At 40.6% G+C, this 25,000-nt stretch overlaps 2 protein-coding genes across 2 annotated transcripts in view; one reads left to right on the forward strand and one right to left on the reverse strand.

The window, feature by feature from the left end:
• The window catches only part of LOC109403379 (complement factor I), a 32,806-nt gene that overhangs the window by 1,040 nt on the left and 6,766 nt on the right, over nucleotides 1-25,000 (reverse strand). The window contains exon 5 of the mRNA XM_029857089.2: nucleotides 13,692-14,023. Coding sequence (XP_029712949.2) covers nucleotides 13,692-14,023 — 332 coding nt within the window. The remainder of the gene's footprint in view (nucleotides 1-13,691; nucleotides 14,024-25,000) is intronic.
• Nucleotides 3,211-17,470, forward strand: LOC115253560 (phenoloxidase-activating factor 2). Its single transcript, XM_029857855.2, has 5 exons — nucleotides 3,211-3,602; nucleotides 3,686-3,771; nucleotides 13,587-14,047; nucleotides 16,485-16,807; nucleotides 16,866-17,470. Exons 1-5 carry the CDS (start codon nucleotides 3,531-3,533, stop codon nucleotides 17,421-17,423), a joined length of 1,500 nt encoding a protein of 499 aa, XP_029713715.2. The 5' UTR covers nucleotides 3,211-3,530; the 3' UTR covers nucleotides 17,424-17,470.

Consider the following 25,000-nt stretch of genomic DNA (forward strand, 5'->3'; position numbering starts at 1 on the left):
TTCAACTATTTATGGGTAACACTGCATATTTTCATGGGACAAATCTCGAAACTTTAAAAACGACCATAACATCTCTCTGATTTTAAAAATGTTAAAAAAATCGAATTTTTAAGAAAAAAATATAAAAACATGTAACGCTTCCTGTCTATGAACAATGAAAACCATAAAAAACGAATACAATCGATGCTTTGAAATAACCATAGGAGTATTTTCACTTTCTCGCAGTCGACATAAAGAAATTTTTAATTGGCTCAGTTGCTCAAAAGTTATACATTAAAAAAGTCATTTTGAAAAAAAAAATAAATCGAAAAATAGACTTTTAGACTTTTTTTTCATGGAAACGTTCTCCGATATGACAATATTTTGAAAGATACGGGTATTTTACGATAAGGGATAATCCTACCAATTTTCAAGAAATTCTGCGAGCCATTATTTCGGGAAAACACTTTCATTTACTAAGCCATTTGTTTTTTTTTTTATTTTTGTATTTTTTGTTAGGAGTGAACATGCATGATAACTAAAAGAACGGAAGCAATTAGTGCTTAACCCTCTAATACCCAACCCTGCCTTTAGACGGGATATAGTTTGAGCATTTTTGTATCTTTTATTTCCTAGGCGATCAAAGCTTTTATTATTTTGGCTGATATTTTTCTGTTCTGTTGTTCTGTTTATCTCAAATTGGTTTTTGGTGTCTACGCGTTATTTACATTTTTAATCAATGAAAAATAGATGTTTCGGTCAGCTAAATTATTTTAGCACGAATCAAAAAATTAAAAAATGTTTTCGTCTTAAAAATTGGGCATCCTTAATAGGCTACCTGAAAAAATATTAAAGTGTAGGGATGTTCAAAAATAAAAATAAAAAAAAAACAAAATCCAAAATTCACACAATCGTGAAACGAAAACAATCACTTTTCAAAGCATATTTAAATCAATTTTAGATGACGAAAAATGGTATTTAGATCAAAATAAAAAAAAATATTTGTAGAGGGCCCTGTTTTTTTAATAGGATGAACATGAGGGCATAGGGGTCTCCAGTTAGCCTAGTGGTTAAGGCTATGGATCGCCAATCCGGAGACGGCGGGTTCGATTCCCGTTCCGGTCGGGAACTTTTCTCGACTTCCCTGGGCATAGTGTATCATTGTCCTTGCCTCACAATATACAAATTCATGCAATGGCAGGCAAAGAAAGCCCTTCAATTAATAACTGTGGAAGTGCACAAAGAACACTAAGTTGAAGCGAGGCAGGCCTAGTTCCAGTGGGATTTTTTTGCACTGTGTTTATCAAAACGGGTCATCTCTGTGGCCTTAGAAGGCCGAACTTTTAACGACCAGTAAACTTTCTGTTTTATCGCAATAAAGTGCCGTAAAGTGCCGAAATCGGATGTGAACAACGAGGCCTTTGAAATTCAACGCTTTCTACCACCACACCGAACCGGTTCATCTGGCAGAGAGGCAGTGCGTTTTATGTGATGTCACGCAGTGGTAAAACCAGCTCCTCGGGGATTCCTCATCTCCATTATCAAAGAGTCTGTTATTTATATTGGCTATGTTGAGGTTGCTTCCCGATTGCAGCCAGAGCCGCAACTTGCGCACTCAACTCAACGGTGGTGATTCGTAGAATTTTGTTTGGCTTGCTAATTTCATTTGCTGATAACATAAGTGAAGCAAATGCCCGAAGGCTGCATGTGGCCTATATTGGATCATGGATTTGGCGTCATTAGAGGGATTCAGAGGAAGATGAGTTTTGGTCAGGTTATCACACCTTCTTTCAGGGTCATTAGTCAGTGGTGAAACATCGAGAATACAGCAGATAAAATAGAGTTACTCTTCCAGGGCGCATGTATTTTTTGCGCTTGATATTGTACCTTAACATCCAAAATCCAGATGTTTTGACTATCACGCCGAGGACCTGGGATCGAATCCCACTCCCGACAAACTCGCAAAATGTGAGTTCTTCCTTCGGAAGGGAAGTAAAGCGTGGGTCCCGAGATGAACTAGCCCAGGGCTAAAAATCTCGTTAATACAGATAAAAAAAAAATCCAGATGTATTATAAACACATATTGCCTACTGAAAGATTCACTGTATTTTATACTACAGTGTATCATACAATACAGCGGTTTTTTGTCATACAGGGGATGGCCAGAATGTTTGGGATAGGCAACTTTTTTTCTCCCACAAAAAAATTCAACATGCTGTAACTTTTCATAGAGAGCATCAAAAAATCTCAAATTTTGACGGTTTATCAACCTGTTATATGTGCATCATTGGTACAAATTTGGGCTCGATTGAAAAAATTTTCGCGAAGTTAGAACCGTTCGGGTAAAACACTATTTTTTAAACAACTTATTTTTGAGCTGTCATATCTCGGAAACCAGAGAACCGAATTGAATGAATTTTTTAACGTTTATCAACAATATATTGATACTTAATACGACGTTATAAAATGTAATATTTTCCCACGGCGAATTAAGTTATACCGGATTGAAATTTTTACCCATATAGAGGAAAATAAGTCAAATTTACAATACCACACAAAAATTATTAAATGTGTTCTTCCTTCAATCTAAATAGGCTCTAATATATCTGATTAGAGATAATTTGAGAACAGAAGTGGAAAATCTTTGAATATCAACACTAAAATTTATTGACATTGATGTAAAAAAATTACATTTTTTCGAGAAAAATCCAAAAAGTGCCAATCCATGATAACTTTTTTCAACGTTCAAAAAGTACCTATGTTTTAATAGTTTGAGAAGCATTTAAATATTGTTAGTGTACGTTCAAAATTTCATTCAATTCGGTTCAGTGGTTTCCGAGATATGACACCTCAAAAATGAGTTGTTTGAAAAATAGTGTTTTACCCGAACGGTTCTAACTTTGCAAAATATTAATCAATCGAGCCCAAATTTGTACCAATGATGCACACATAATAGGTTGACAAACAGTCAAAATTTGAGATTTTTTGATGCGCTCTTTGAAAAGTTATAGCTTGTTGAACTTTTTTGTGAGAGAAAAAAAGTTGCCTATCCCAAACATTTTGGCCATCCCCTGTATTTTTGTTGTATACTAAAGCTTACAACTTTTAAATGCGTGAATCAAATCCACTGAAATTTTAATCATTATATCTATAGATACCTGTAAATTGAAGGTGTTCTGTTGAAGTTTTAAGTGAATTCAGATAAAAGTTCAAAAGTTTGTACAACTTCAAGTAAAACTTTGAGTTGTACTACAGCAAATGAAGTCCTCTTAAATCCTTTTAGCCATCCTTTTAGCAATATTGCATAGGGAGCTGTCTACATTGATGTCTAATCAAAACTCATACATCTCATCTCGTCAACTTTTCGAATTTTATAAAGACCGTATGTTCCCATTCTAATAATCAACATCTAAGTGCCCTCACTTGAACTCTACCCGAACCGAACAGTAATTGACATGTCATCAATGTTCTTTTCTTCACAGCTTTTTGATTACACCAAGGTTGACTTACTGTTTTGTTTGTTTCTCTTTTTTATTTTAGTCTGACAGACGATGATCGCTTTGCGAATAGGGCTACTTTTGGCTCTAGGTTTAACCTTGGCAGCAGCAGAGGATGAGGTTATCGTATGTATTCACTGTGCAATCATGTTTGGACTGTTGCGTAACTAATTGCATTTCTGTTTGATTAATTTCTTTTCCATTTCTAGAAATGCCCTGGCGGCGAATGTGTGAAGCTACACTTATGTCGCGATGGCGAAATTGTAACAGATGGATCTAACCTGATTGATATTCGGTAAGTAGTTAAGTAATTTGCTCTATATAGGAGTACATATGCGTGTTTTAGTTCTGTAATTGGCTTGATATATAGTCAATACGAAGTCCTGGGTCACCGACTGTTGTGGGTCAGTTGTATTCGAATTCTTCATTACTCTTAAATCCTTCACACTTAGTTTCATTCACCGAGCTCGGCTGTGCGGATCTCGGTTTCTGAATTTGACCCGAGACTCAGCTAACAAACTAGTAGGTTGCTTGGCAACGAGGGATGGCTTACTGATTTTCGGCATTTATCAGCTGAGATCTCATGAAAACATTTAGCCTAGGGGCGGGACAGCTCTAATATTTATTAGTGATATTAGGCAGTATTAGAAATATTAATCTCAGGCTAAATCAATTTTTGAACGAAGTAAGCTATGCTTATTGAACTGGTTCAAATTGAAATGTCAGCAACAAGAAATGCGCACTTTCATTGGTTTCAAGTTGCATGAAATTGGCTGCATATCGCTCAACTCCCGGAGCAACGATCCCGCAAATATAGCTGGAAGACAACCAAACTGCGGTACCTCATATTAACATATACATTGCAACAGCTTGTATCTACAATCATCAAAAGCACACAAATCATTCCAGCTAAAATAGTTGTTACCCAGAGTCCATCTCCGGACCAGTATGGCCAAAATCTAGGTCAATATTCAATTAGCTAGACCCTACAATCTCGAACTATCAGTTCATCCCAGCCTAAAACGGCATTGGAGAACAAAATGCCATAAGTAAAAAGACTCCCATTGATGTTAATCCCAATTTTCACATTCCGGAAATAACAAGGAAAATATGAACAGTATAAAAACATATTCAGCTTATCAATTTAGTTTATCTTTCGAATTTATTGGATACATGCATTTGAAGACAAGTTTCCTACAATCTGCTTGTGCTTAGACCTTATAATAAAAGTGCTTCGAATCACACCTGATGGAGCTTCTTCATAATTGCTTACGTTCAGCGACATGGTTGTTCGGAAACCACCTCCAAGAGTACAGTGATGCTCACGTTATTTTCACAGCTAAAATACATAATCAAAAGAAATGAGGGGTTTTAATTGTTTAAATTTTAAAAACAAATTGAAGAGAAACCTCCGACGATCCGTATTTCCATCTTTTGTTTTTGTGACAGATGGTTGTTGTGTGAAAAGGCATGACATACTACACAAAAAATGATTCGGTCAACCATAAAGATAAGAAAACTAATATTTATTAGGCGGTATTAGCGTCGATATTAGGCGCTGTCCCGCCCCTAGCATTTAGCTGACTACTCGGCTGTGCAAATCTCGGCATACGTAAACCGAGATTCGGCATTATAAATTAAGTGTGTTTGTTTTTCGTAGGATGAAAATGGGAACCACATGCTTAATAAGGGAACCAATACCTTATGTTGACATTTTCAGGCCATGTTGACAAAACATAGGAAATGCTAGATAAAGACGAAAAATATATTTTTGCTGACGTTTTCTTGTTTATGTTTTGCTTCATTTTTGATAAATTTCTTACGGAATGCAAGGTTAAAAAAGTTAATACGTCGTCTTCAACCAGAGGTTGTACAGACTGGACAAGCACTATCATTAAAAAACAGACAACACATATAACACCTGTTTGACGAAAAGTTTCCCCGACTGGGGGTCGGGAGTCGGGCCCACGCTCTGAGGCTTACGACTCGCCAAAAAGACTGACGCCTCCAATCGCACGGCCCCGAAACTCACAATCTGATTTTAAACTAATTTTAACAAAAAACTCCCCTGACAAGGAATCTTCCAAATATAGCCGCGTACGCCTTCGTATGCGAAAGCATACAATTAGGGTATGTGTGCCATCAGTAATCTCACGCTCCCATATTCATCCTATTCGAAAACAAGCGATTACGGCACCGATTGATTCCGTTCTTTTTGTTTTCATGAGTGCTCACTTCTAACAAAAAATACAAAAATTAGAAACAAAACAAACAGCGCTTCAATCCTTTGTTCTTCGTAGGATGAAAATGGGAGCCACATGCTTAATAAGGTTGATAAAAACATACGAAATTTGTTCTGAAAACTAGTCTCAAAATATTGGCAAATCCACAGCATGAATAGTAAATTGTCTCATTTATGAATTGAACTTGGTTCCATTGCTTAATTTATTACTGCTAGTCAATCAAAATTTAACCATCGCGCAACCAATGTCGCAACCTGTATTTGTTGCAGGGGGAGCGACACTAGTTTTGCCAAGCCAAAAAAACTCAAAAAAGCTGAAAAAAAAAACAAAAAAGTCGCCAAAACCCCCAAAACTTTTGCAGGTTTTATCGGGTTTTTTCGACTTTTTTCGTTTTTTTGGGGTTTTTCGACGTGACAAAACTAGTGTCGCTCCCCCGATTTGTTGCGGCAATCCACCCAATGCGACATGAATTTGTCCCAATTTGAAAATAATAGGATAAACATCGTACACCACGAGTTTAGAGTTAAGCCTTGCATTGTGATTTTCGAACGGTAACTGCTGCTTAAGATCTATCATCAAACAGTTGTGACTTTGGGTTAATAATTGATTATTCATGAGTTGAAAATTACGAAACAAATTCAACTTCCGCTTTGTCTGCAACAAAAAATTTCGAGATCATGTCAGTGTCTGTTACCAGTAGGGATAAGGAGTAATCGTCGCGCCTTCTTTGTTGCTTGTTTTGTGCCTCTTTTGTCTGACAATTCTCTTCACTGGTTACTGCCAAGGATGGGATCATTCATTTGCAATCATTTACATTCACTTGAGAATAACTCGCCTCAGAAACATCGTAGCAAAAACTAATGTATGGAGCAATTTTGAATTTTTGCTTTACCTGAAACTTTGTAGAACAATTAGCGCCAATAATAAAGTCAACAAAAAGCAGCAAACGCAACTCTCTACGGTGTGAATGTAATTTACATTCACCGCGTGGAGGAGTTGCCTTCACAGCTCGTTCACGAATTTGGTATGCGTGTGCGACCCTAATGCTATTCGGCAAACTTTCAGATAAAACTACAAGGTTCAATTCATATATACATAGTTTTTTCTTGATAAAATGCTTCTGAACTGAGATAGTATCAAGTGAATGTAACTCTTTGCAAATGAATGATCCCATCCCTGGTTACTGCTGCTCAGAGGTGCTGTTTTGGTCATTTCTTGAGTTTTGCCTTTCTCGTTCACCTAAGTGAACTGAAAGGCTATATGTTCACTCAAAAAATTTTTTTTCGATAGGAGGCTCGGAGGGTCAAGTCACATATACCAATCAACTCAGTTCGACGAATTGAGATGATGTCTGTATGTGTGTATGTATGTGTGTCTGTGAACAAAATAAGTTCACTCACTTTTAAGGCACTTCCCTTTGGCCGATTTTTCGGATTATAGCTCGAATCGAACCGGAATTTTACCGCATTGTTTGCTATTGAAAATGATTCGGATCGGTCAAGGCGTTTCGGAATTATGGCCAATTGATCCGGACCAGCATTTTTCACCCGAGCGACAGGTGTAACAGCCTGCTTAAGTTGGTGCGCGACGACCGCGACGACGGACGCCGCAGCCCGCAGCGCCGCGCACACCACGAGAACGAAAGTAAGAGAGAATGTGAGAGAAAACGACGACGACGAAAGAGCGGCGCTAACGTGCTATGGTCCACTGCACGAATTTGTGCTGGCCTGCTTACTCTCACAGAAAATTTGACGTTTGAGCGGTGCCGACACCGCTCAAACGTCAAATTTCGTGCGGGAGTAAGCAGGCCAGCACAAATTCGTGCAGTGGACCATACATATAAGCAAACAAAAAAAGCCTAGAGTTGTCACCCATCACTAACGAACCACGTATGAGTGTAATGATGGCAACATGTCCTGATATTTCATAGTTTGCTTTTAAACAGGGGAACCACGTAGTCCTTATGGGGGGAAGGGGGTTGTCTGGCCAAAGTCTACGCTCCATATAAATTTAAAAAATTTGTATGGACAAAAGTCAACGACGGGGGGGGGGGGGGCAAATTTTGGTATACGTGGCTTATGAACAGCCCCTTCGGAATGACGAATCAGTCGTACGACCGATTGCCCCCCTCCCCCTAAAGTAATACGTCATCGAAATGGGACAACTGGCATGGATATCCAGCGCTTCGACGCCGACCCAAAACCATCCGAGTGCATGGGCTGGGTGGAGGAGGCTGACCGAGCATAGCACCCCACCTCACTGCCATTCATGGTTCGATAGCGATGGCGATGCTAAGTGACGGACGGGAGGCAGTTGAAGGTTTTCGTATTAAATTACGTTCCTATAGGATATTTACCTAGTTGATCGCGGATACTGCCTTTCCGCGTTTCGTCACGAAACTGGGCCTAGTGTTGAAGTGCATCCCACCAAGGTATTTACATATTCTAAGGTAGTCTTAGATGTCAAAACTGGCTGAGCTGCCATTATTTTTCACCGTGAGAAAATCTGGAAACAAATCCCCCGCCACCTCAAATTCCTTTGAAATTTCGCTTCCTCTGCTTTTCTCCACAAACTAAACGTCATGCTCAACCTTACAATATATAAAAACCTTGCATCCCACTACCGGCACCAATGCAACATCAATGCTGGGATAGTGCGAGCGAAAGGGTTGTTTGCCCACCGAAAATCTGGTGCGCGCGGTCAGGATCAGGATCACGCACACAGCCAGCGGTGATGCGCGGACCGGACAGCTGACTGGTTGGGTTGGGTTCAGGGATGCCACATATACAGATTTTTCTGTAATCATGCAGATTTTCTCGCAGTTTTTCATACAGAATTCTGTATACCAAGATTACAGATTTTTGGAAATGATACGGATTATACAGATTTTTCAAAAACTTACAGAATTTCATACAGATTTTCCGCGAAATATTACAGATTTCATACAGATTTTTCGCAAAAAATGGTGATACAGATGATAAAGATCTGGATTGAGTTTAAATAAGGGCGAAAGTAACATGAGAGAGTTCTCTTCATCGACTCTCTCTTATGCAAATTAAAGTGACAAGATGCAAATTCAATCGAACTTTTTTACACTTAGACGCTAGATTGCATCGCAACCTAGCGATTTATGACCAAAAAGTTCAACAATACTTGCATTTTGTCACTTTAATTTGAAGAAGAGAGAGTCGATGAAGAGAACTCTCTCATGTTACTTTCGCCCTTATTTAAACTCAATCTAGAGATATTTGAAAGGCAAAATACAGATTTAAATGTGGCAACACTGGTTGGGTTTCGGTTCGGGTGGCTGTGGGTGGTTGTTGGGTGGTGCCAAGCCATTCGGATGGACCGAAGCGAATAAATTAGATTGATGGATATAAATAAAATAGGGTAAAAGCCCCCTTCTTCGGCCTAGTACCTATATTCATCTCATTTTGTCTCAAAGACTAGAGATGTGCGCCGTCGAGATTTATTACTTTACGCCGCCGGATGTTTTGATTTTAATTATTGCATGTCATTCATTGCCGAATAAAAAAAATTCCTTAAACGATCCTGTTGAGATTTTAGTTACTTTTTTAGTCATTTATATATCATCATAAAAAAATCCTAGCAAATATCATATTCTTCACACAAGTTGTATAAAGCATGCAACGGCAGCATGCATGCTTTTCCCCGCGTGACGTCATAACGACGTTCGTTTATAATTCAGATCCTATTGCGGATTTTACCCCGTAAAAGACTCACACCTGAAAAATTTTATGCCACCAAAATATTGTCACACCGCTTTTCCCATAGATTGAGTTTTGCCACCGCTAAAAAAAACACCATTGAACGCAATCTCTCGGTTGGCACAATGAATACATGGTTCATTCGGTTGCTAGATGCCATGCAAAGTGACGTGTGAGTATTTATTTTTCCTCTTCGAAGATTGGATCGTAAGTCTATCAACGAATGAAAAATGCAATAATATTGTTACAAAAATATTCTTAAGATACCACATTCAATGCAGCAAATTAGCCGCCGCCGTTTAGCTATTTCACCGAGTTTGATAGTACACTCTTAAATCGCGTTCTAGCAATCGCTAGAATGAAACCGACAGACAATTCATATAGGATGTGTGTTCCATCATTAGCAATCTTACGCTCCCATATTCATCCTATTCGAAAATAAGCGAGTAGGGTAGTGGAAGTATTTTGGCCCGGGGCATGTATTTTGGCCCACCCTGGGTTTTTTATTACATATATCATATAATCTCTACCAAATCTTGGCAAATGTTTATTGGAACTTCCAATAATCATTTACCAAGATTTGGTAGAGATAATTAATAAAATCCCAGGATGGGCCAAAATACATGCCCCGGGCCAAATTACCTCCACTACCCTATCTTCTGGAACAGGTTCGTTGACATTTTCCGGCGCTAAACAGGGTGTACATGATGACTGTGATAATTGTTGGAAAACGACGATATAAACAGGTAAAATTACGTTCGGAAATGCCAATAATTACGTCAGAGGATATTACAAATTTATCTGCTGTGTATATTTTGCATGGAAAATATGTCAAGATTTAAAAAATGATTACTTGAATATCTATATGATGCCTCAATATTAACTACGGCGATTGTTTTCTAGAATTTATTCTCTGAAACCAAGTAAAATCAAAGTCCAAATAAAGTCGTCCATCTCCCATACAATGGAGAGAAATTTCAGGGTTCACGAAGTACTAGACCGAAAAGCTATCATACCTTCGTATAATGGTACCTTGCATTCTACTACAAATTAAAAATCTAGTTCTCCGCTACTGTTGCTATGAGTTACAAGCTACTGTTTATACAAATATAAACATGAAAAAATCAGACTCTGGCAGGTAACGAATTGAATGATAATTTTCTTCCAACAATTTAACGTTTATTTTATTTATTTTAGGAAACGGATTATTTGCGGTCGTCAGCCATTCCAACGACTCTCCGGTTACTAATTGATTAATTGACCGAACGCTCCCTGATTATCTGCAGTTGCCTGCCTTTCCGCTCGCTAATCATTCTGGTTGCTGCTTGATCTATCGATAGCTTCTGTCGGGTTGACTTTTGGCCGCACCCCTGCAAAACTCTGGTTTTGCACTAGCCGATGTGCGACCGCACTATGGTTACTGCCCATACCGGCCACTCCTTGATTCCGCTTCAGAAACTCTCTGGCTTGACTACGCTCTACGATCGCGGCTCATTCTCCGATTAACGACAGTTCCATTTTCTTCCGCATAATAAACCGCTATTTAAGTTGACTCAGCTTAATTACTCCTACTAAATTAGAACTATCCCACCGAAAACTCCCCCTGCTTAACACCCTGGGACTCGGGAGGCATAAGATGGCCCTGAGTGCCCACCCCAGAAGCGGCCGTGGTTCTGACCAGCTGCTTGGGGTTTTAGCCGACCTCTTTTGGGTCAGTGCGATCGACTTTCGAGATCAAAAATTATGTTTCATTAAAAAATAGAAAATTTCGGACTGTGTATTGACTGTGGCTAGGACTGTGGCAACACACAAACTTGACATATTGAATTCATTGTTTAACTAGGTTCATGGTTCGTTGTCATAGGTTACTAAATCACAATGTTAATAAAAATGAGGTACATCAGTCAAATGTCAAACTTGGGTACCGGGGACCAAATGCAGTACTAGAGTTGGTACCCAGTCTGAGCCTGAGTGTTACGACTTTATTTGGACTTTGGTAAAATGGTTCTCCTTGGATAGTTGGGGAAGATATTCGGAATTATAAAAAATCCACAATTGAAATTTTGATCATGCTCATATAAAATATATCCATATTGAGTGGACTTAATTTATCACTTGTGTTTTGTTGAAAGGATACTTTATGGCACGAGAAAGGCACCATCACCGCTAGGTGGATTAATTAGGGTTTTTTTTCTTCTTTTTGCCTTTCTCGTACACCAAGGTGTACCGAAAGGCTATATGTTCACTCCAAAAATAAAATTTCGATAGAGCCCCCAGAGGGGCAAGTTTCATATACCAATCGACTCAGCTCGACGAGTTGAGATGATGTCTGTGTGTGTATGTGTGTGTGTGTGTATGTATGTGTGTGTGTATGTGTACAAAAAAAAGTCACCTCACTTTTAGATAGTAAATATCAACCGATTTTAACGATTGATGGCTCAATCGACGCGGCATCTGGTCCCATTGTTTCCTATTGAAAATGGTTCGGATCGGTCCAGCCGTTCCGGAGTTATGGCCATTTAGGTGCTCCGGAACCGGTACCCCTGGAAGAGGCCAGACATGAAAATGCACCAAACCCATGCATGCGACCCATCAAACCACGGCATTTACGATTATCTGATGAACGGTAAGCAGTAAAATAGTCTCAGACCATATCTGAACCGGTAGTGTTCCGGAACCGGTTCTGGGTGTCCCGCCGGAAGTGGCCAAATATCAAATTGAACATAACTCATGCATGCGACACATCAAACAACGGCTTTTTCGATAATCCGATGAATGGTTAGCAGGAAAACAGTATCAGACTACATCTGAACCGGTAGTGTTCCGGAACCGGTTCCGGATGTCCCACCGGAAGTGGCCAAATATAAAAGAGTACCAAACCGATGCGTGCGACACATCAAACAGAGGCATTTTCGACAATCTTACGAACGGTAAGCAGGAAAACAGAATCAGACCATATCTGAAACGGTAGTGTTCCGGAACCGGTTCCGGATGTCCCACCGGAAGTGGCCAAATATAAAAGAGTACCAAACCCATGCATGCGACACATCAAACAACGGCATTTCTGATAACCTGATGAACGGTAAGCAGGAAAACAGTATCAGACCATACCTGAACCGGTAGTGTTCCGGAACCGGTTCTGGATGTTACGCCGGATGTAGCCAAATATAAACGAGTACCAAACCGATGCGTGCGAAACATCAAACAGAGGCATTTTCGACAATCTTACGAACGGTAAGCAGGAAAACAGAATCAGACCATATCTGAAACGGTAGTGTTCCGGAACCGGTTCCGGATGTCCCACCGGAAGTGGCCAAATATAAAAGAGTACCAAACCCATGCATGCGACACATCAAACAGCGGCATTTTTGATAACCTGATGAACGGTAAGCAGGAAAGCAGTATCAGACCATATCTGAACCGGTAGTTGTCCGGAACCGGTTCCGGGGGTCTCGACGGGTGTGGCCAAATATAAAAGAGTACCAAACTCATGCATGCGATACAACAAATAATGGCTTTCCTGATAACCTGATGACTGGTTATTATATTATATTTGGTATGGGGAAGACTTCCAGAGTCCAAAATGGCGATCAGGATATCCAAAATACCGATCTAAAATTTAAGATGGCGGCTCCGAATTCAATATCGCGGCTATTTAATTGAGTTTTAGGGCCTGAAACAATGCATTATTGGTATATTTGGATTCCAAAAATGGCGACCAGAACATCCAAGATAACAATCTTTAATCTTAAATGACGGCTTCAAATTCAAGATAGCGTCTTTTTCTTAAGAGTTTGAGGCTCAAACATCGAAAGCCACATAAACGATATGATTTCTGGTATGATGAAATGGATTTCTGCGAGGATTTCTGTTAATTGTATGAAAGTGCGATATACATAAACATTTCGCTTGAGTTTTATTGAAATGGGGTTTCAAAGGCACGAGAAAGGCGCCATCACCGCTAATAATAAACTTGAGTAATCATCGTGCAATATATAATAATTGGGTTGCATTGGCTTTTCTCGGTGACAGGTAATATCAAACACCGCTAGGTGGATTAATTAGGGTTTTTTTCTTTTTCTTGCCAAACACTATGCACGAATCATAATTAATACTAAGCTTTATTTTGCCCTCCTCAGGTTTAATCCCGACGACCCATGCGAACATTATCTTCTGAAGTGTTGTAAGGTGGCAGACTATCCCGATGCAGATAGCGAACAGATTATCGTGCCCCCTCCGTCTACCAACGAATTCGGTGTCGTGCCTCCAAGCACTGGAGATCTGATCCAGCCTGGGGCACAGGACCGAGATGGGTCTTCATCCGGATCGGGTGGACCAGGTTTCGGTGGAGCAGGGTCGTCAGGTGGAGCTGGATCGGGTGGAGCAGGATCGGGTGGAGTTGGATCGGGTGGAGCAGGATCGGGTGGAGTTGGATCGACTGGAGCAGGATCGGGTGGAGTTGGATCGGGTGGAGCAGGATCGGGTGGAGTTGGATCGGGTGGAGCAGGATCGGACGGATCCTGGACGGGTGGGCAAGGGTCTGGTGGAGTAGGGTCAGGAGGTTCTGGAACAGCACCTGGTTCATGGTCAGGAGACAATGGTAATTATTACGGTGGTCATCAACAGTACGGTGGTGGTAGCTACACTGGTGGTTTTAGTAGTGCATATACTCAAAGTATCAGTAGCAGTAGTCATACTAGTAGTAGTAGCAGTAGTACAAGTTTCACACACAATTATAACTATTCGCAAATGGGCCAACAAGGCACATACACGCCTGGAACTAACAATGGATTCAACGTTGGTGGAACACATACGGGCCAATTCGCCGGTCAAACTGGTTCAAACACTGGCTTCTCTTCCGGATCAACAACTGGTACCACTTCTGGTATGCAAAATTCATATGGACAAGGCACTTTCGGACAAAACCAAAGCACACAGCAGACGGGATCTTCTACTGCTGGAAGCTCGTATAATACAATGCAAGGCACATTTGGACAGGGCTTGAACCAAGGCACAAGCCAAACAGGAGGTACATCGGGAACATTACAAGGTTCAACGGATCATGGTACATATCAATCGGGCTCTTCGTCTGGCGGAGGCTCAACAAGTTCCTCACAAGGTTTACACGGACAAAACCAAAGTGGTGTTTCATCAGGGCAAGGTACAACGCAGTCGGGCTCATCTGCTGCCCCTGGTTCGATGAACGATCCATCTGGACATGGTCAAACAACTACCAGACCATCATCTGCATCTACACATGGACCAACGGAATACACAACCCGACCATCAGGTTCGTATACTGCTGGAGGTTCTACACAAGGCTCATTTGGCCAACACGGCTCATCTTCAGGAGTATCGTCAGGGTCTACACAAGGGTCGACTGGACAAACCACACAACAATCAGGGTCACTTACTACAGGAGGTTCTTCATCTTCTGGAGTATCATCTGGGTCTACACAAGGCTCAACTGGACAAACCACACAGGGCTCTAGTGGACAAACCACTCACCAATCAGGTTCACATACCGCAGGAGGTTCTACACAAGGTTCATTTGGCCAAACCGGTTCATCTTCCGGAGTATCGTCTGGGTCTACACAAGGGTCATCTGGACAAATCACTCATCAAACAGGTTCACATACTGCAGGAGGATCTACACAAGGTTCATTTGGCCAAACTGGGTCAATTGGACAAACTACTCATCAATCAGGTTCACATACTGCAGGAGGTTCGTCAGGGTATACACAAGGCTCAGGTGGACAAACCACGCATCAGTCAGGTTCACATACTGCAGGAGGTTCTACACAAGGTTCATTTGGTCAAACCGGGTCATCTTCAGGAGTATCGTCTGGGTCTACACAAGGTTCAAGTGGACAAACAACGCAGCAATCAGGTTCACATACTGCAGGAGGATCTACACAAGGTTCATTTGGCCAAACTGGGTCAAGTGGACAAACTACTCATCAATCAGGTTCACATACTGCAGGAGGTTCGTCAGGGTATACACAAGGCTCAGGTGGACAAACCACGCATCAGTCAGGTTCACATACTGCAGGAGGCTCTACACAAGGTTCATTTGGTCAAACCGGGTCATCTTCAGGAGTATCGTCTGGGTCTACACAAGGTTCAAGTGGACAAACGACGCAGCAATCAGGTTCACATACTGCAGGAGGTTCTACACAAGGTTCATTTGGTCAAACTGGCTCATCTACAGGAGTATCGTCTGGGTCTACACAAGGGTCAAGTGGACAAACCACTCATCAATCAGGTTCACATACTGCAGGAGGTTCTACACAAGGTTCATTTGGCCAAACCGGGTTATCTTCAGGAGTATCGTCTGGGTCTACACAAGGATCATCTGGACAAGGCGGTTTGACCGGGTCATCACATGACCTGAACGGGGTAAATTTGGTTGCTGGAGACCTATATAGTCCTGGACATGGTGGCAGTACTGTCGTATCTAAACCTACAGGAAGTGTAATACCTGGAGTGGGTACCGTTACAAAAGATCAAACAAAGGATACAACTGGAACAAATGTCGGTACGTCGTCTTCGACCCAACAGACTACTTCAGGTGGATCCCAGCAGAACACCAGCTACCATGTGCACCATGCTAATGATGGATGTAAATATCATACAGAAAAGCATGGCCATGGTCACTATCATGGTCATGATCACGGCTCCGGCGCTGGTTCAAGCGGACATTATGGTCATTATGAAACCGGTTAGTACTGCTTATTTGTTGGCTGCATGGACGCCATTTGAGATGACTATGACAAAACAACTAATATCATTATTTAAAAAGTGTGTGATCTTCGTTGACGAGTTGTTTGATTTAGAAGAAGAAACTAGTACGTGAGCTGTTTTTTCTTGCCATTACATTTGGTAGTGCATGGTTTGTTCTTTGTTTAGTTTTAGACAACATCAATTTTTTGTAGCATGTAGGTTATCATGATGTGGATTGTCTTTGGGCGAACTGGGTATTGAATGGGATTTATCCTCATACCGTTTTTAATTACCTTTTCTCTTTTTATCTAAAGCTCACACAACTGTGTCACCGATTAAAGCACCTCATGAAAACATAGGATGTGGGTTCCGCAATAAAGATGGCGTAGGTTTCCGCATTACGGGTAACCAGGACGGAGAATCAGAGTATGGAGAATTCCCCTGGATGGTTGCGATTTTGAGAGAGGAGAAAGCTCTAGATCAAGTCATCAACGTCTATCAGTGCGGAGGTTCATTGATCCATCCACAAGTGGTTCTCACGGCTGCCCATTGTATTCAGAACAAGAAGCCGAGTGAAATCAAAGTCCGACTGGGAGAATGGGACACTCAGACGACTAACGAAATCCATGATCATCAGGTGAAGATACTGGGTAATTGCTCATTTTTCAAAGCTAATTGTGTTTGTCTTTTTATAGGATCGTAACGTACTCGACATAGTTTTCCATGATAAGTTCTACAAGGGCGGACTCTTCAACGACATTGGATTGCTGTTCCTCGACAAACCGGCTGAAATTGTTGAGACAGTCAACACTATCTGCCTGCCACCACAAGATCACAATTTCGATTTGAGTCGCTGCTTTGCATCTGGCTGGGGAAAGGACGTGTTTGGAAAGGAGGGCAAATACCAAGTCATCTTGAAGAAAATTGAACTACCTGTCATGCCGTTCAATAATTGTCAGACAGCTCTTCGTACTACCCGATTGGGACATAGATTCATTCTGAATAAGAGCTTTATCTGTGCCGGCGGTGAACCAGGAAAGGATACGTGCAAGGGAGATGGTGGTTCTCCACTGGTTTGCCCTATTCCCGGATCAGCCGATCGATACTATCAAGCAGGAATCGTCGCTTGGGGTATCGGATGCGGCGAAAAGGGAATTCCGGGTGTTTATGCCAATGTTGCTGGTTTCAGAAAATGGATCGATGAGCAGCTTACTCAGCGTAGCATTCCACACAATTACTATATTAATGTGTAAGACTGAAAAATTGCAAAGAAATACATTAGTTTTATGTCGAAAGCTAACTTTGATGACTACTTTTTGCCTTTCTCGTACACCAAGGTGTACCGAAAGGCTATATGTTCACTCCAAAAACGAAAATTTGATAGAGCCTCCGGAGGGGTCAAGTCTTATATACCAATCGACTCAGCTCGACGAATTGAGGTGATGTCTGTGTGTGTGTATGTGTGTGTGTGTATGTGTGTGTGTGTGTGTGTGTATGTGTGTGTACAAAAAAACTCACATCACTTTTTGGCAGTAAACCTCAACCGAATTCAATGACCGACGGTTCATTCGACGCGGAATCTGGTCCCATTGTTTCCTATTGAAAATGGTTCAGATCGGTCCAGCCGTTCCGGAGATATGGCCATTTAGGTGTTCCGGACCGGTACCCCAGGAAGGGGCCAGATTTGAAAACGCTACAAACCCATTCATGCGGCACATCAAACTACGGCATTTTTGATAACTTGATGAATGGTAAGCAGAAAAATAGTCTCAGACCATATCTGAACCGGTAGTGTCCCGGAACCGGTTCCGGGTGTCCCGCCGGAAGTGACCAAACATAAAAGTGAACTAAACCCATGCATGCGGCATATCAAACCGCGGCTTTTTCGATAACGTGGTGAACAGTAAGCAGGAAAACATTCTCAGACCATATCGGAACCGGTAGTGTTCCGGAACCGGTTGCAAATGTACCGCCGGAAGTGGCCAAGTATTAAAGTTAACCAAACCCATGCATGCGACATATCAAATAGTGGCTTTTTTGATATCCTGATGAACGGTAAGCAGGATAATATTCTCAGACCATATCTGAACCGGTTGTGTCCCGGAACCGGTTCCGGGTGTCCTGTAGGAAGTGGCCAAATATAAAATTGAAATAAAACCATGCATGTGGCCTATCAAACCACAGCTTTTTCGATAACCTGATGAACAGTAAGCAGGAAAGCATTCTCAGACCATATCGGAACCGGTTCCAGATGTTCCGCCGGAGGTGGCAAAGTATAAAAGTTAATTAAACCCATGCAAGGGACATATCAAATCGTGGCTTTTTTGATATCCTGATGAACGGTAAGCAGGAAAATATTTTCAGAACATATCTGAATCGGTTGACACATCAAATCGCGGATTTTAAGGCATCTTGATTTGACAAAAAAAAGCTTCCGGCCATATTGGGAACAACCGGTAGTGTTCCGCAACCGATTACGGTTGCCCCATCGGAAGTGGTCAAATGTAAAGGAGAACCAAACCCATAAATTCGACACATTTAATGACTTTTTAGGTAAGCTGATGAAAGGTTAACAAAAAAAATCATAGACCATACTTTGGAAAACCAATAGTGTGCCGAAACCGGTTCCAGGTGCCCCGACGGAAGTGGTCAAATGTAGAAAAAAAACCAAACGCATACACGCAGCACACTAAATAACGGCTTCTTCGATAACGCGAAGAACAGTCAGCAAGAAAATAGTCTCAGGTCAGTAGTGTTCCGGAACCAGATTCGAGTCCCTCGCCGGAACTGGCGAAATGCACGAATGAACCAAACCCACACATGCATTACATCAATTTGCGACATTTTAGGAGAACTGATTAATAATTTGCATGAAACTAGTCTAAGACCACATCAGGGACAATCGGTAAGTGGTAAAATGTGAACCGAAAGTTGTAAATGTGAAATTGAATCAAATCCATGCGTGTCGTACCATAAAACCACGCTAATTCGACAATGATTGCTGTCAAATTACCTGTGTAAACTTTCAATTCGATTAACTAACGCTACTTTAGTTTTATTTAGATTGTATGATTTGTTTCTGAACACAAATCTTACAGATATTGTGGTGGTACGAATTGATAGCTTGTACATTTTACGATTGTTGGCTTCCGAGGTTCACTGCGGTTGATCACCAAACGGATCAGGTGTCGGAATGCACCAAATTAGAACTTTCGGAAGTAGCAGCTGCACGAGGAGCCGCTGCGGGTGTAAGTAACATCATAATATCGTATCATTCGTATTTACAGTGTATTACACTGTGACATTTGATCATTTTTTTAATTCAACAAATTTCGAATGAGCAGGGTACAGGTTAAAAAGTGTCTTATTAAGGAGTGATGAATACGCGGGGTTTGACAGTTGATGTACAGCTTTTTTATAACTTCTTCTTCTTCTTTATAGCTCGACGTTCGCATTGGAACTTGGCCTGCCTCTCTTCTACTAAGTGTTCTTTAGAGCACTTCCACAGTTAATAATTGAAGGGTTTTCTTTGCCCGCCATTGCATGAATTTGTATATTGTGAGGCAAGTTCAATGATACACTATACTGAGGAAGTCGAGAAAATGTTCCCGACCGGAACGGGAATCAAACCCGCCGTTTCCGGATTGGCGATTCATAGCCTTAACCACTAGGCCAACTGGAGACCCTTTTTTGATAACACGATGATCGATTCGTAAGAACATAGCCTCAGATCATATTTTAGACAACCGGTAGTGTCCCGAAACTAGTTCTGGGTGTCCCACTGGAAGTGGTCGAATGTAAAAGTGATTTGAACCCATGCATAAGATAAATCAAATCGTGTTTTTTTTTAAGTAACCTGATGTACGTTAGCAATGATATTGCCTCAGACTATATTTGGGAGACCCGGTGGTGCTCCGGAACCTGTTCCGGAATGTAACCAAATGTACCATGCGACACATCACGGCTTTTTTAATAACCTGAGGAGCGGTTAACTAGAAAATAGGCTCATACCACATTAGAGACTACTGGTAGGGTTGCACAACCAGCGTTTGATGCTTCGCCGGAACTACGAAAGTAAATAAAATCAATGCAAGCGATAAATATGTGTAAGAGAACAAAATATTGTCATATTAAACCCACATACAAACATACGTCTCACTATACTCACTACGTTCTTGTTTTTAACGGTCAATAAAATACAACCTAGAATGTGCAGAAAAAACTTTATCGAAGACCGCAATGTGATCTGTGAACGTGTACAAAGTTATATCTTAGCTTGTTAGTATCGTCTTGATATTGATCAGCTCCCAATGTTAGTGAAGGTACTCAAGCAGTCAACTGAGAAATCTAATATTATTCAGCTCTGCTTTTATGCTGAACACAACGTCGGAGTATGTGCCATCAATAAGTTTTAAGTCAATTCAATGATGGCTTTGATAAAATGCTTGCTTTTCTTAAAAAATATCAGGATTCAGGAAAACTTTGACTTACGTCGACGGAAAGATCGTGAGAACACATACGACGAGAAAGGCACTATCACCTCTAGGTGGATTAATTTGGGGTTTTTATTAGTATTTTCGAACGTTTTGTCCTTTGACAAAAAACATTCATCAAGAGCAGGTAACGTATAGCTGGAGTGGTAAACGCACGGGTATTCGAAAAGACCACGCTGATTGGGATGGATTTTTATATTTAGCACCAGTTGCTAAATGAAATGAATTTTCATAACGGAAATACTCTTGATATCCTTTGGCATAGAATATTACCGTGTTTGCAACACGGATACGGATATGGTTGTAACAAAAGCTCTCAAATTTCGCATGTGCCCCTCGATCGAATATGTGACGACGATCCGATCGAAACCCATATTTGGTCGGTTATGTCGGTGGTTGACATGGCAGCGGCTTGGGACGAGATTTTTTATCATTGGTGACTCTAACCTACATATCTAATATCGCATGGCAATCATCCCAAAAGGTTTTCTCGATTTCAATTAAACGGTTCGATCGCTGTAGTTCAGCAGTTACGTTGCGTCAAATCAGTTGCCTTGTTCATCTGGATCGCCAAAACTATGCTAGTCAATCAAGTAAGGCACCATCCCGCACTGATAACACTGTTCGACAGATCTATGGCCTAATTTATTGAAACTTGGTCGTATAATTCAGCTTAGTTGGAAAGGATTTGAGGCCAAATTTGTGTTCAACAGCTCTTTCAAAAAACTCCCCATGACGAAGAGAAAAAACTGCCAAAAATTCACAATTTCCCCTATATTGAATTTCAGAAAAAAATGAAATTTATTAGATAACGGGAGCCAGCGCAGCTCTCTCGATGCAGTAATTTATTTCGATCTTCTTGACCATATAATCAGTTTGAAATGCCTTTAAACCCCCTTTGGAATGCATTTTTAAATGCTCTAGCAACCATTGGCGTAGCTAGGATTTTTTCCTGGAGGGGGCCCAGGGGGGCCTGACTTGAGATGAATTTTAAGCGGAATGGGCGCCCTATATGTGAATATGCAAATCGATATTGTAGTTTCGAGTAATCAAAATGACTGTTTTAGATTTGTTCATACTTTCGTAAACTATATGAGTACGAACAATTCTTCCAAGATTTTTTTTTTCCATAGCTTGCTTCAGTGATTCCATCATGGCTTCTTCCAGAAATTTAATCAAGAATTCATCTAGGGATTCCACTAGACATTTTTTCGGGGATTTGTCCTGGGATATCTTCAGAGGTTCCTCCAGTAATTGTTTCAGTGTTTTTTTTGCGAGGTTTCCCTCAGGAATTTCACCTGAGATCCTTTAAGGTATTTCTGCAGGTATTCAGAAATTTCTGCAGAGATTTCTCCATATATGCCTTCCAGAATTCCACTAGAGATTGCTCCACCTACATCTGGAATGATTCGAAGTATTTTTGCAGGAATTTGTTACTGAAATTATTTTAGAAAATTTTACTTAGAGATTATTAAAAAATACTCCAAGAATTGCTTGAAAAATTTGTACAAAAAAAAACTTAATGGATCCTAGTATTCCTTCAAAAATTACTGCAGACATTGATTTCTTCATTTTTTTTTTATCCAGGAATATTCCTAAAAAAATTCTTCCAGGTATTCGCTAAGAAAGCTCTCCTGAGATTCCATAAAGAGTTCCTCATGGGGTTGCTTCCGGGATTCCTCATCGGGTTTCTTCAGAAATTACTTCAAGAGTTCCTCCCGGGATTCACCGGATATGAATTAACTACATCGGCTGTTTTCCTACTCCCCGCATTGACCAATGTGGCGCTAGCTTCTATGCGCGAAAAATCGCTAAAAGTAAATCGAAAAAATATTGTATGGCGAATAACATCTAAATGCAAATTTATCGAAGTGGAATACATTATTCGAAAAAATATTTGGTAGTGGTTGTGCACAATGGTGACTACTATTAAGCCTACCAAATATGTTTTCAGTAAAAGCTTTCTATTTCAAGTAATTCAAGTTTAGATGCTTTTCACCATACAAAATAAAATGGATTTACTCCTGCTGATCAACTGTGGGTGTGCGCCAAGCGGGTAGTCCATTTCTTCTGTTATTCTTTCAAAAACGAATTCCGGGATTATTTTAAAAATTCCTGCAATAACTCTTGTTGGGATTCCTTCAGAAATTCCCCCAGCAATTAATCCAGGATTTAAGGATTTCCTCAGGAATTTCAGCGGTTTCTGCAGTATTTCTCCTGAGAATTCTTCAGAAAATCCTCCTGGAATTCCCTCAGAAATCTAACTTTGTATTCCATCAGGAATAAATCTTGAGATTCTTCCAGGAACTCCTCAAGGAATTCCTTCGGAAATTCCTCCCGGATTTTTTTCAAAAAATATTCCAGGTATTCCTCCTGGCATTCCTCTAGGATTTCATTCAGGCATTTCTCCAGGGACTCCTGCAAGAGTTCTACCAAGAATTTCTCCAAGAATTACTCAAGATATTTCCTCAGGAGTTCCTCCGGGAATTTATTCCAGAATGGATCCAGGAATTCTTCCATGAATTCCTCCGAAAATTCTTCCAGGGTTTCCTCCAAGAATTAATCCAGGAATTTCTTCTCTAGGGTCTCCTCTATCATTCCTCCAGGATTTATTTCATGGATCCCTCCAGAAATTCCACCGATGATTCCTGCAGTAATTCCTCTAGAAAATCCTTCTGGGATTCCTCCTGAAATTCCTCCAGAAATTCCTCCTGGAACTCCACCAGAAATTCCTTTCTGAATTCCTCAAAAAATTTCTCTAGGAATTCCTTCAGAAATTTTTCAATGGATTTCTTCCAAAATTCCTCTAGAGATTCTTTTAGGAATTCATTCAGGGATTCCTCAATGTATTCATATAGGGATTCTTCCTGGAGTTCTTCCATGAATAGTTCCACGGAATTTCCCCAAGATTTCCTATAGAGATTTGTCAGGGAATTTTTCCTGAGGTTTCATCAGAAATTGTTTCAGGGATTCCTCCAGGTTTCTTTCCAAGAATTCCCCCAGGGATTCTTCCAAGTAATTTTCTAGAAATTCCTCTAAGGATGCCTCCAGGAATTCCTCAAAAGGTTTCTTAAGAATTACCCCAAGAATCCCTTCAGAAAGTCCTCCAGGAATTGATCCAGGAACTCCCATAGGAATTCCTTCAGAAATTACTACCGCAATTCCTCCAGGAATTCCTCCCGGAATTCCTCCAAAAATTCCTCTGGGAATTCCTCTAGAAATTTCTTTTGGAATTTCTTCTGAAATTTCTCTTGGAATTTCTTCAGAAATTTCTCGGAATTTCTTCAAAATTTCCTTCAGTTATTGCTTCCAGAATTTCTCTCGAGACTCCTCCAGGAATTCATTCACGGAATTTCCCCAAAAATTCCTTAACAAATTTATCCAGAAATTCATTCTGGGATTCCGCAAGAAATTTGTCCAGAACTTCCTGCAGGAATTTGTCCAGAACTTTCCAGGCATTCCTCCTGAGGTTCCTCCAGAAATTGCTTCAGGGATTCCTCCAGGGATTTTTCCAAGAATTTTCCCAGGGATTCTCCGAAGAATTTCTCCAGATTTTTTTCTAAGGATTTCTCTAGGAAATTTTCAAGAGGTTTCTTCAGAAATTTCTCCTGGGAGTTTCTCCATGGACTCATCCCGGGATTTCTCTATCTAGATATTGCTGCGGGAGTTCTTCTAGAGGTCCCTCCCAGATTTTTTTCTAAAACCTATACCAGGAATTCATCTAGGAATTTATCCAGAAATTGCTCCAGGCATTAGTCCAGGAATTTCTTCAGGGATTATTCAAGGAAATTCTCTAGGGTTTCCTCCAGGGATTTCTTAAGGAAGAAACGAGAGATTTCTCCAGGCATTCGTCTAGAATTCCTTCAGAAATTACTATTGTAATTTCTCCAAGAATTTATTTAGGAAATCCTCCTGGGATTCATTAAAAAAATCCCCCAAGAATTCCTCCCGGTGTTAATCCAAGAATTATTCCCAAAATTCTTCCTGGGATTCCTGCATGAATTCCTTTTGAGATTTCTCTAGGAATTCCTTCAAATATTTTTTCAGGAATCCTCCAGGAAATCCTCAAGGAATTGTTTTAAAAATTTCCCCAGAAATTCTTTCCGGAATTTATTCAAGAATTATTCCAGGTATTCCTCCTGGCATTCTTCCAGGATTTCATCCAGGCATTTCTCCAGGCACTCCTCTAGGAGTTCTAGCACGAAATTTACCAGGCAATACCCCAGGTATTTCTTCAGGAATACCTCCGAGAATTTATTCAGGAATCCATCCAGGAATTCCTCAAGGAATTTCTTCGGAAATTCGTACAGCAATTCCTTAAAGAATTCTTCCAGGAA

Source organism: Aedes albopictus, chromosome 3 (assembly GCF_035046485.1).
Source record: "Aedes albopictus strain Foshan chromosome 3, AalbF5, whole genome shotgun sequence".
NCBI lineage: Eukaryota > Metazoa > Arthropoda > Insecta > Diptera > Culicidae > Aedes > Aedes albopictus.